This window comes from Monodon monoceros, unplaced genomic scaffold (assembly GCF_005190385.1).
Source record: "Monodon monoceros isolate NGI ecotype Baffin Bay Population unplaced genomic scaffold, NGI_Narwhal_1 Super_Scaffold_4, whole genome shotgun sequence".
Classification (NCBI taxonomy): Eukaryota; Metazoa; Chordata; class Mammalia; order Artiodactyla; family Monodontidae; genus Monodon; species Monodon monoceros.
The window spans coordinates 20487481-20500370 of NW_021703781.1; the positions used below are offsets into that span (position 1 = coordinate 20487481).

At 56.4% G+C, this 12890-nt stretch overlaps 1 protein-coding gene across 23 annotated transcripts in view; it reads left to right on the forward strand.

Moving 5' to 3' along the window:
• COL13A1 (collagen type XIII alpha 1 chain) overlaps positions 1–12890 on the forward strand; it is a 159555-nt gene that overhangs the window by 112157 nt on the left and 34508 nt on the right. For 20 of the 23 annotated variants that reach the window (XM_029245688.1, XM_029245689.1, XM_029245666.1 and 17 more), the window contains 3 exons: positions 8634–8678; positions 9796–9828; positions 10661–10687. In XM_029245688.1, the coding sequence (XP_029101521.1) occupies positions 8634–8678; positions 9796–9828; positions 10661–10687 (105 nt within the window). The remainder of the gene's footprint in view (positions 1–8633; positions 8679–9795; positions 9829–10660; positions 10688–12890) is intronic. The other 3 variants (XM_029245669.1, XM_029245680.1, XM_029245681.1) reach the window with 1 other exon arrangement.

Here is a 12890-nt window from a genome sequence, read left to right on the forward strand (position 1 = left end):
AGGATGGGGAGGGATTCTGGAAAGGCAAGAATCACTCTGGAGAAGCACATTCCGCACGCCATGTGGCTCTGTGATCAGGAGGCTGCTGTCACCGCATTGTTTCACGGGTGCTTGGTGGGTGAAATGGCAAGACCCAAGAGATCTTTCATTAGTTCTGCATAAACTGCGAAGTTTGTACTGTGTCAGGAAGTGGAAATCACAGCCCCCGAGGTTGCCTCAGGGCACTGCCACTCACGCAGACTCACAGCATTTACTGCCTCTCCTGATGCAGCACGGGGTCGGCTTTCCCATTAGCAGCCAGACCAGCTCTTTCAAACTGTGAAGAAGCTTCAGGGCGGCAGTCTCCCCCGGGATCAAGGGGATGCCCTCAGCTGGCATCCATACTATGGTAGGCGTCTGCACTCTCCTGCCAACGGGAAGTCTAGTTCATCCAGAAAGGAGGTTGGGGGTCTGCTGCCCTGAGGATGGAGAGGCGTCAGCTTGGGGCTGGGGTGTCATGATGATAGAGGGCCTGGTTCCATGATTTTGGCAATTCTGGGCTCAGATTGTGGGAGGAATCATTCAGCCCTGGCTGCACTGAATTTGCAGAGAAAACTAGTGTGGTCCTGCTGATGGAGGGGCAGCTTCTGACCTCTGGGAAGCCTGCTCTGGGGAGAAAAGGCTCAGGGCTGCTAGAGAAGGCTCGAGCATGGAAGGGTGCATGACTAAGGGTAGAGCAGTATAGATGGCTACCTTGAGAAGGAGGGAGCTCCCTGTCACCCGAGGTATTCAAGGAGAGGCTGGATAACTATGGGTCTGGGATGTGTTAAGAGAAGCTTCTGTGTCAGATGGGAGACTGGACTAAAATCCCTTCCAGCTCAGGGAAGCTACAGCTTCCTAAGAACAGAGTTGGCTCCATACCCCCTAGAGAGGAGCAGCCCGCCACCCCACCCTGGCTTGATGATCAGGCCCCTCCAGTCCAGGCCTTTCTTCATCCGCATCCAGGGCTTGTCAGAAGCATCAGTGCTCTTAGGGCTCTCGAGGAATTGAGAAGGCCCTTCTCCTTCATGCTCCCCACTCTTTCTTTCTCTGCCGGACCACCCCCTGCCCTTCCACAACGGCCTCTTCTCCTGGAATCCGGAGGGGCTGTGAGGCTGCTAGCCTCTCTGGGTTTCTGGAAGGCTCCTGCTGCCTCCTCTTCTCCCAGCCTGTCCTTGAGACTTTTCAGTAGGCGCTCCTGGAGCACTGGGTAGTCTCAGCGCCCTTGTCTCTATGGTGGCCCTCACTCTGCTGGGACCCTTGTCCTGTCATCCCCGACGCCACAGCCTCCTAGTCCAACAGAGGCCAGAGGGCGTGCACTGGAGACCGATGGCCAGCAGCAAAGAGTCTGCCCCCGAGGACTTGGGGGTCATTCCTCTAGGTCAAGCAATACTCAGGAGGCTATGAGTGCCCGTCCCACTGCCCCAGCCCCAGTGATCAGTTTGCTTCCTGTCAGAATTCTGAGATGAAGAGTCTGGTGCCCAAGGACAAGGGCAGCAATACTTCACATCTCTGGTTTAGCCAAAGTCCATTCACTCCCTCTCTGACTCATCCTCACCACGGCCCAGTAGTTTGAGCGCATTATCCCCACTGTCTAGATGAGAAGCTCAGAGAGGTTAATACTTTGCCCAAGGTTGCACAGCTGGTGAACAGTCATGCTGGCATTGGAAGCTAGGTCTCATGAGTCCGAACCCGGAAGGCAGTCGTCTTGCTCTGGTGCAGAAGTGAATGTCTGCTCAGGGGGTCTCACCCCAGGCTAAGCCATCTGTGCACAGACCACCCTCCCCTGTGGTTTCTCTGGGATGTGGAGGGTTAGCCCCCAGGCTCTTTTCTGGGGCGTCTGTCAGATCTCTCTTTCTCTCTCCTCCTCCCCCTCTGCTCTCTGCCTGGAATGAGGCCTGGAGGTACCAACACGAAGGGCAGCTTGGTCACGGATGCTGAGAAAATGAGTTTGCTTCCACCCACCACTCCGTACTGGTGGTTGGGGACACCAAGCTGGGACAGAGGCCCCAAGACGCCGCTTGTGTTCGGGGCATGAGGGGACCCTCAGGGTAACTGATGGACCCTCCACATCTGCTTCCATTGCTCTGTCCCGGCAACTTGACACGCACGCGGGGCCCTTCTTTCAGTGAGGGGCGGAATTTGACTCTCAGCAAAGACGTTTCTCATCCTGTGAGGTTTACTCATGATTAGTTCCATCCTCCACCTCCACCCTGGCAGCTGGTCCCAGCCTGGCGTCCCCTCAAAGGCCAGCCAGGCCATCAGGGCAGCGTCTCCACCAGCTACTTGAGATCACAGCCCGGGGTCACCCGCGGGCCCTGTGCTGCCCCAGCCCCGCGTCCTGGACACTGTGAGTATTGTTGTGTGCCCATGTGGTACCTATTTGATCCAAATTTATGACGCCAATCTACTTTAAATATGTTGCAAGACGCAAAGTGTGTTTAAAACATTACAACCTTGGCTCTCTTTCAAGAGGCTACGAGTATTGTCAGACTGTGTGTGGATCACAAAACCTGGTGAGAGCTTATATCTAAGCACATCAGAGCTGGTCCACCCATCTTGGCAGTGGGGGGTGAGTTTGACGCATGTGGTGGTCTGGGTGTTAAGCCTTGGTGGTTGCATGAAGGACCAGAGCTCTCCTGCAGGCTGCAGGCTGTGCGTCTTCAGACCAGAGGAGGCAGGTTGCGAGAGCCTCGTGCTCACTCAGGCTGTAACTGCGGGTGCTCCCCCTGGAGGCTGCGGGGCACCCCAGAAACAGGGAGTCCTGGAGAGGAGATCCGATGGGCCCTGTGGCCGGCTGGCTAGGGCACTGGAGCAAGGGTGTGAGGAGCAGAAGCACGCCCACCCCGCCCACCTCTCACCCCTCCTCAATCCTTCTGCAAAAGGGCAGGATCGTCCTGAGCTGCTGGTCAGAGCCAGGCGTCATGTGGGTGGACACGCTTCTGTCGAGCGATAACTAGTATTATTATATCTACCTTACTGGGCCTCTTCGTGCCAAGCTGTATGGGGCACTTGGCTTGCCTCACCTCATTGGACCCTATAACCGCCCTATGAGGGAGGTTTTATTCTTAGCCCCAATTTACAGATGAGCAAACCAAGGTTCACAGAGGTGAATCCCCGAAGGGCCACAACTACAAAGCAGTGAGGCCAGATCTGTCTGGCCCCAAAGGCTTGTTCTAAATGACTTTACTACCTGGGTCTTATGAACCTGGGGGGACCCATGATTTCCAAACACCTCCCCTCCCAGACCCCCACTTCCTCTACTAGAAGGAAAGAAAGAGGGAGTTGGGCTGTTTTCCTTCTTGTGAGAAGGTTGTGGCTGGATTCAGGCTCTCTATGAGCAGGACCTGGAGCATCTAAGGCAGAGACCTTGGGGTACTTGGTATGTTTTAGTCAAAGAACCAAGGAAGGGGAGTGCTTTGCCCATTGGCACTGATTCCACCCGAATGCTTCCCCAGGGAGCTGGCATGGTCCCAGGACCTCCAGTAAAGCCAGGAGAAGGCAGCTGTCGAAACCTCCCTGCACCCCCTGGCTCCCAGAGGACCTGGGCAACCCCAGGCTCCCTGCCACGCTCACGTGCAGCAGAGCACTCCATGCAGATGGAAACCGTAGACGCAGGAGCCTTCTGGAGTGGGGACAGCGCTTGCTTTCAAAGCCATGAATTCCCAGCGGGGGCATCCAGACCATTTCAATTAAAGCAGATCAGGGAGCTGAGACACGGGCCCCAGATCTGAGGCCTCATGGGGGCCGATGGGACTCCCGCTTTGCCAGACTCCAGCCCCCAGCCTGTGCTCTCTGGGCCCTGTTTCTCCTGCACTCCAAAGTCCCCAGATTAATTAGAGCTGACTTTTCTTTTTGGAACTAACTACAAAATCAACTGATCTCAAATCGAGATTACAAGCCAGCCGCCCTTCCAAAGCCCTGGCCTTCGGTGGGGCGCCTGACCCCGGTAATTCCCCGGATCACTTCCTGCCGGCCCTAATTACCGGAGGGCCTGGCGTTTCCGCGGTCCCAGGCCTCTCCAGTCTGGAGCTGGCTAGGGCAGAGAAGAGGGAGCCGCGCTGCCTTTCTCCCGGAAGGGAGTCCTGGGAACTCTTTAGGGGAGAGAAAGACATTAGCCCTCCTCACCCAGCTTTTCCAACCCGGGAAAGGGCACTGGTCCAGACTTAAGGCCTGAGTCACCTGCTGGCCTCCCCCCAGCCCTCCACTCCCCACACTTCTTCCCTGCAGAGAACAAAGAGTCTGTGTGGAGCTGCTCAGGCCCAGGGCCCTCCTCACCCGCAGCTGGGCCGCAGCGGGAGCCTCATGTTAGGGAGGTCTACGCATCTCCCCCTGCTCCTCGGGCCTGACCTTTGCTCAGCTGGGGAGCTGACCTGGAAGCCCCCCACCTCTTTCGAGACTATGTCTTCTTGCCAAGTCCCTGCCCCGCTTGTTCAACAAACAGTGAATCACCAATTAAGAGAGCAGAGCACGACCGGTTTGTGCTCCAAAGAGCTCGCTTCCATCCTGTCATCTGGGTAAAGGATGCGTCCTCCCACCTGGAAGCGGAACCAGAATAGAGAACCTATTGATGCTGGTGCGAACTCTGGACAGGGGCAGCTGGAGTCAGTGGCATCATAAAAGTGGGGGCTTGGATGGCCTTCAAGGTCATTCAGAGCAGCCACCTGTGCTCACCCCAGCACTTTCTTGGCCACAAAGACTGGAATCCACCCCTTCCAGGCCAGCCAGCCAGCGTCCTTGGTTCTTGGCACCAAGGTTAAAGAGCCAGTCTCCCAGGTGGTAGGCAGGGCAGGGCTGGCCTGGGGGTCGCAGGCCAGGTTCCACAGCAGGGACCACTGCCCATGCTCCGTGCATCTGGGGCAGGACCCTTTGAAATGCTTGGAGCGCCCACTTTCCCAGCTGCTGGATGGCCCGGATCCGGTGGCCGAGCTCCCTGCTGGGAGGACAGGAGGTACAGGAGGTAAATTGGGGCCCTCGCGTTTTGGCAGACTATGAGCTCTCCCTCCCCAACTAAGACATTAGTGAGTTAGTGGATCTAAATTTAGGACAATTCCAAACTTAAACCTTTTAAACAAAATAACTTCTACGAAGTGAAACGGGAAAGAAGGAGCCTCTAGATGTGCTCTCGCAAAGCCATGCCATGAGGAAAAGCTCTGTGTGCACAGTGTGTCAATGTCCTCCCTTTAGCAATGGCCCCGGAAATGCTCCCCGTCCCCCATCCCACCACCCCTGCAAATGAATGCCCTGCCCTCAGCCACCCTGGAGTCCTTGATCATGACTCTCAGCCCGCTCTCACCTCTCCCACCGTCCAGAATCAATGTTTTCTGGTGCAGAATGAGCCCAGCCGCCGGTTCAGAGGTCAGGCTGGGGCAAGCCCCTGGAGACAAGCCCTGGGGAAGGAGACTGGTGAGAGTGGAATGAGCCCTCAGGGTGGGGTCAGCCGGGGCCACCCCTGCTTCCTGCCCAGCAGAGGAGTGGGAAGTGAGGGAGGCCCCGGGATGGGGATCAAGGGAGCCTGGGTCACCTAGAGAATTAAGAGACTTGACCCAGAGGGGAGGGAAGGGGCAAAGGTCAGCCACCCTAAGGAGGAGGCTTGCCTCCTTAGAGGCTGCAAGGGGCCCAGATTTCCCTGGAGTGTGCAGTTGCATCTTTATATACAAACCATCATGGGCTGAAGACAACCCCGATTAGCCCGGAAACCCTCACTCCCAGGGTTCTGCTCTGCACAGCTCACGTGGAGATTGGAGAGCGTGGGCAGACCCCAGCCTCCTCCCCTACTGAGGCATCCCAGGCTGTCCTCCGGAGCAGAAGGAGACCAACTGAGCCCCTCGTACAGCCGCAGAGCTAACGTTCCCTCCCCCGAGGAGCCTTGTTCCGGAACTGCCAACACACCCAGTGTCAGCTCCTCGGCTTTGGCCTGTCAGGAGCAGGGGTGGGTAGGAAGGGTCTAGTCCAATCCCTCTTTGCAGACCCAGAGAGAGGAAGTGACTTATGCAGGGTTCCACAGACAGCCTTTCCTGACTCCCCCGCCCAGCTCCCTCGGTGGGGGTGGGAAGGTGAGGGCACATGTATTGGGGGAAAGCTGAGGGAAAGATGGGAAGAGGAAAAATGGGGCAAACAGGAGATCCTTGAATAGTCAGGGACGCCCAAGCTGACCTCCCACCCCCAGGGAACTCTGCCTGGTGTCCTCGGGGCTGAGTCAACCCAGTTGGGTTGTTTGGAATTTGAGCAGGGGTCCTCCAAAGGAAAGAGTGATGGGGCCCTCGGCTGGCGCTCTACAGCCACTGTCGCCAGACTTCTGGTGAAGTCCTGTGGCGCCCTCTGCTGGCCGTAGAGCAGAACTGCTCACAGGCCGGCCCCGGCTCAGCTCTTTTCCCTGGGGCCTGTGGTTAACGACACAGCCCTGGCCTGAGCACTGACTTTTCACCCCTATGGGGCACAGACCGGAGGGCCATCCAGAAGAGAGGGCTTTGCCCTGCTTTTGACCTGCAGAGGGTGTTTAACAGAAGCGACGGAACACCAGTCGCTGGTACCTGCACTTGGCAGACAAAAGACCTGTGTCCAAATCCCTGCTCTGTGTGACACTGGCAATCATACCTGGCCTTCCAGAGCCACAGTTTGCTGACCTGTGAAACAGGAATAACATCCACTCCCTCACTGATCAGAGGGCATTCTTAGAGATTGAATAGAAGAAGGATGTATCTTAGAGATTGAATAGAAGAAGGATGTAAAGGCTTAACTCAGTGCCAGACACATAACAGACAGAGTAAATGGCTGTGCCTTTCTCCACTCTTTCCTACAAGAGGGATTTACCAGAATTTAGTGCCTGGGGCAGACCTGGGGCACCAGCTTGTCTGCTGTGGTCACTTCTGGGTCCAGCTCTACCACCCCTGCCTGTGGCTCAGGGGTCCTGGTGGGGTCGGGTGAGGGAGGGCTCCTGCATTTGGAGCTAAAGTTTCTGTGAATTCTTTCACAGAATTCAGAGACTTGACCCAAAGAGGATGGAGATGAAGCCGTCCCTAGCAGACGTGATTTGTGTGTACAGGTTACATACACACAGTAGTTCCCGCTGCACTGAGGAACCAGCACTGGGCTATGGGGCAGAGCAAAAAGCTTCACGAGGAGATGGCATTTGACCAGCACCCCAAGGATGAATAGGGTTTTGAGCAGAGGAAATAGCAGAAAGGCAGAGAATTCTGAAAACGGGTGATGTTTCCAGAGAAACAGTGTAGGTGTCAGGATGTGAGGCGATGAGACCAGGAGGGAGCTGGGGTGGAATGCCATGCTCAGGAGCCTGGCCCCTTTGCCACAGTCAATGCCGGGCGGTGGCAGTGTCAAAGTACAGGAGTGTTACTGTCCAGTCTGTGTGTTGGACGCTTATCTGGATGCCAGCGTGGAGGCCCAGTCATGGAGGGGAAAGGTTGGAAGTAGCTTCAGCCTCTGCAAGGAGAGGGGTGGACCAGGGCTTCCTGTAAGATGTCAGGGAAGGGACGAGGTCAGCTGAAAAGATGGAGGCCAGGTGGGGCCATGTTCCCCCTCTGCCTGTGGGGTATGCAGCGTGGCCTCCAGGCCACAGGGTCTGAGCTGCTACCACGCATGCTGCACAGCACCCTGAGCCCTGGCTGGGGCTTACACTGGGACTTCTTTTGGGGTTCCACTCGTGGAGACAAAGGCCTCCTTCCTCCCTTGCACCCCTCCCCCTCTGACACAGCAGGTAAGTCTTGACTCACCTACTCTCGGCCCCCAATTGTCGTTGGCTGTCACCTCCAACCCCATCTCCTCCTGGTGTGTCCTTCCAAGGAGGGCAGGACACTCCCTGTCCTTCCTGATCTCACTCCTCCCCTTAGATTTGGCATTTTCAGCAGGAAGTAAAGAGGTTACACAAAAAGACAGGACACTGCCGAGATGGTAGAGCAAAGCCCAAGTGTGATATCCTGGAGAAGCAGCCGCGTGACTGGCGCCTCTGGCCAGGCAGGGCCAGGAGTGCAGAGAAGTGGGTGGGCTCCGGGCCACGCCCTGCCTCCATCCACAGTCCCCCACCGCCCAAAGCCTCCCCGACATGGGGCCAAAGCCCTTATGTCCTCGGGAAGAGTTAGACCCAAGGAGCCTGGAAGGAAGAGGACCCCAGGGAAGAGGAGAGGCCGGAGCCCCATCTGGCTCAGCCAGCAGTACCACCCATGCAAACGTGCAGAGTGAAAATGGGCAGGAGGCAGCAGGCCAGGGAGGGAGGGAAGGTATGCAGTAGGCAAGTGGCCAAGTGGGCGGCTCAGGCCCACGGCCCTAGCCCAGGCCCCCGTCAGGCAGGAAACCTTGTGCAAGTCCGCTTTCCCCCTCCCTGGCCTCAGGCTCCTCCTGGTGGGCCTCCCTCTGGGGCTCTGTCCTGCTCTGTGGTCTGCGACTCGGGTCCTTGTGCAGGTCCACCTTGCTGAGAAGAGGGGCCCACCGTGGCTGCCGGCAATGGTGGGGACCTCAAGCTCCTCACGGGCTGGACGGTCCTCCCAAGCTTCCACAGCAACCACTCTCACTGACATCCTTGCAGGCCACGCTTCCAGGGCCAAGACCTTGGGCCCTGAGTCTGGTCCTCTTCTCACTGTTTCTCTTGTTTCTTCCTTCAGGGAGAACGGGGCATGCCAGGGATGCCGGGCAAACACGGAGCAAAGGTACGCCACCCCCAGGCAGCTCCCCCAGCCCCAGCCCTCTCTCCCCGCTCCTTCCCTTCCCACATCCTGTCTTGCTGTAAAGACAGGAGATGGGGTGCACATTTCTTCCCGTCCTCTCCCCTTTGCTGCCTGGCCTGTCTTCCAGGCAGGGGTGCTCCTTTTTGGCCCATGAACCATCACTCAGCAGTGCCCTCCCGACATGGCCAGGCCTCCTTGTGGGCAACTGTGGGTCATAAAAGTCCTCTCAAGGGCTTCCCTGGTGGCGCAGTGGTTGAGAGTCCGCCTGCTGATGCAGGGGACGCGGGTTCGTGCCCCGGTCCGGGAAGATCCCACATGCCGCGGAGCGGCTGGGCCCGTGAGCCATGGCCGCTGAGCCTGTGCGTCCAGAGCCTGTGCTCCACAACGGGAGAGGCCACAACAGTGAGAGGCCCGCGTACCGAAAAAAAAAAAAAGTCTTTTCATGTACCCCCAGCTCTGGCTGCAGTTCTGAGACCCATGTGGGAATCGGGACCCCCTAAAAATCACCTTCACTTGGAATTTACTAAGTGGTGTGCTTGGCAGCCTGTTTACCTCAAAGTTGGTGGTCTTGTGCTGATAAGGAAATGGAGTTCACTCCCAGCCACGCCCCAGTCCATCAGGGCATAGGGCCAGAGAGCTCCCTTGAGGAGAGTCCCACGGGCACCCTCAGGGTCCAGGAGTTTGGTGAACTCAGCCATCTACTGTTGTCCCCTTCCCCATGGCTCTCCCTTTCTCCCCTTTCTCCTCCTCCTCCTTTCCTATCCCAAGAAGCCCTCCCCGCATTCCACCCAGGGGGGCCCCTGTCTAGCCCAGCCATGGGCTGCCTGACACAGTGCCCTCTAAGTCCCCCAGGAGGGTCTAGGGGCTGAGCAGGTGGGTGGGAAGCCCAGGGAGCCCAGCTGAGCTGTGCAGAGCCTCTTCCTCGGACCCACTCCCTCTGTGCCAAGGTCAGCAACCCCCTTCCCTGTGGGCCTGGGGGCAGGCAGAAGCCTCCACATCTCACATCTCTCCAAGAAGAGGCTGGGAGAGGAGGCTGGCCACATCCTCTGTGCTTCCCGCTGGGTGAGAAAGTCCCCATGCCTTTCCTTCTCTCTGCCAGGGGGCTCCTGGAATTGCTGTGGCTGGGATGAAGGTCAGTGGACCTTGTAACTCAACACCTGAGGGGCAGGGTGGGAGGGATGGGGAGAGGACAGAGTTGGGCTTCAGGGGCTCATTGGGTGGCCACTGGACCAAGGAGGGAGCAGACAGGTTTCAGAACCATTTCTCTTAAAGCAACATTTATGCCAGATGCACAGACTGAACAACAGATGTTTAACTAAGCCTTGCAAGCAAGTGGCAAAGGTTCACCAGCCTCAACTAAAGGTCTTGCCAGCCTGCCGATGTGAAAGGAACCTAGCACTTTGCTTTACACTCCAAAATTCAGCAGATGGGGGCTTCCCTGGTGGCGCAGTGGTTGACAGTCCGCCTGCCGATGCAGGGGATGCGGGTTCGTGCCCCGGTCCGGGAAGATCCCACATGCCGCGGAGTGGCTGGGCCCATGAGCCATGGCAGCTGAGCCTGTGCATCCGGAGCCTGTGCTCTGCAACGGGAGAGGCCACAACAGCGAGAGGCCCTCATACAGCAAAAAAAAAATTTTTTAAATTCAGCAGATGGGAGGAGACACCCCGGAAGCACAAATGCTCAATGTGGATCTCCCAGCAGGTCACTTACAGGGACACCGTGTCAGAAGCAAATGTCCCTTCCTTCCTCTCCCTCCTCCTGGGCTGCCTCACACCTGCCACCTCTCTCACCTGGGGGAAGAATAAGGGACAGTCCAGGAGGGGCCCGAGTCCTAGGCAGCGGGAAGCCCTGGGCTGGCCAGACGCTTCCCCTACCCTCAGATGCCTTCACTCCTCTGCTTCTGCGTTCACTCACTCTCGCGCTCTCATTTCTTTTTACCTGAGTCTTGTTTTTTTCCTACACAGGGTGAGCCTGGGATCCCAGGAGCCAAGGTACTGATACAGAGGCAACACGTAGTGTCAGGTGTGGGATGGAGGTGGGAGGGGCTGCTGTTGTTTTGCTCCTGGTCCCCCGAGGCTAGCCTGGGGCTGGGGACCTGACTGAGCAGAGGAGAGCTTGCGGGGAGGGGCTTGCTCCTCAGGAATGCTCTGCAGATGCCTCCCCACTTCCCTGGATCCTGGCCTGGGCAGCGGTCTGGTTTGCATTCACACCAGCTCCAGTGGTGACTGTTGTCCCCTGTACCTACAGGGCTCTGTCTCTCTCATCCAGGACAATAAGAGATGTAACATGAGAAAAAGTTTCCATGGTCAAATACGTTTGAGAAATGCAGGGTTAAAACTATTACGCAGGTGTCTTTACTGCAGGCCTTCTCAGAGCCTTTACTATGCTAAATATACATTGGGAAACTCTAAAAAAATGCAGGGTCTTGTGCAGCATTTTCAAACTTTCTGACCAGGGCATTCTTTTTTTAAGAGGAGTGTCTTACGAGGCAAGTATTCTGGAAACACTGATCTATGATTACTGCCCTTCGTACCCCTCACCACCCCTACCCCATCCTCTTATCAGTGACTTTCTCTTCTTAACCCAAAGGGAGACCCAGGAGCAACAGGGAAGCCGGGGCCCCCAGGTTTGCCGGGAAAGACGGGGCAGAGGGTAGGATACCGTGTCCTTGAGTGTGTGCTCCCTTCATCCTGGCCTCTGCTGGTCCCCCGCTGCCTGCCCCACCCCTATGGCTGGCGTGCTGCTTGCAGTGTGCAGTGGGTGCATGTGTCTCCAGGAAAAAGGGAGTGCCTCGATGGCCTGGCAAAGCTTCAGGAAATTCACACTCAAGAGCACAGCTTTTCTCCTTGAAAGCCATTGGGTACCCAGGAGGAAAGCCTAGAAGGAAGGGAAGCTTTCCCTCCCCCCACCCCCATCCCCCAGGACCTCTGTAGGGCAGGACCGCACCCTTTCCCTTAGACCTGGCCTGTTTGAGGGGGTGCCCCAGCTAAAGGCAAAGGCACAGCCCAGGCACAGCAGGGCCAGCTGGGGGGGGCCTCAGGATTCACATCCCTCTCATCACCTGGGCCCTTACCTGCCCCTCCTCTCCTCCCTTAGCCTGCTACAGGCCATTTTGTCATTCAGCTTGTACCCAAGGGCAGGTGGCAAGGGGAAGACAGCTAAAGATTTGGTGTGGCAACTTTTGTGGCTCCAGCTGAAAAGTTCATTGAGATGTGAGCACATTATAACCCCAGGGTCCTCAATTTATATTATTACCTATGAGAACCACCAGCCTTCAGGCTGTGGAGAGTGGGGCTTCTCATGCTGACCAGGCAGGGGCCTTCTTGATACTGGATGCTCTGAATCAAAGTGAAGTCTTTGTGGCATAGAAGGCGGACCTGGGTGCTGGACGTGGCTGTGTCACTGCTGCAGTGAGGGGTCGTCCACAGTCTCGGAGCCCCTTCCTTTCTGCAATGAGAGCAGGGCTCTGGGACTTGCGCCATAAGGGAGAAAAAGTGTTCTTCAGGAAGAAGCTAGTTAGGGAAGGGTACTCGTTTACTAGGGCTGCCCTAACACAGGACCACAAACTGTGTGGCTTCTACAACAGAAATGTATTGTCCCACAGTTCTGAGGACAGAAGTCTGAGATCAAGGTGTTGACAGGGTTAGTTCCTTCTGTGGGGTGTGAAGAAAAATCTGTTCCGTGCTTCTCTTTTAGTTCCCGGTAGTTTGCTGGCACCTTGGCTTGTAGAAGCATCGCCCCAATCTCTGCCTTCATCTTCGCACGGTGTTCTCCCGATATGCATGTCTGTGTCCAAATTTCCCCTTTTTATAAGGACACCAATCATATTGGATTAGGGGCCCACCTCATAACTTAGCTAATTACATCTCCAATGGCCCAGTTTCCAAATAAGGTCACATTCTGAGATACTTGGAGTTAGGACTTCAACAAATGAATTTTCATGGGACACAATTCAACCCATAATAGGAGGCAAACTTCTCAAAATATTCCTCCAAAGGAGAAGTTCTGGTTCGATAGTTTTTGTCCTCCCTAGAGGTAGGGAGGAGGTAGACGGAAAGCTCTCTCTAGAGACCAGGGGTATCTAATTGCTAGACATTACAAACATAAAAAAGAGCCAAGCAGTTTAAAAAAGCCTTTCCCAAATACTGGCATTCTGAACTGCTCGCCTGTCCCCAGGAGACCCCCAAAAGTGAC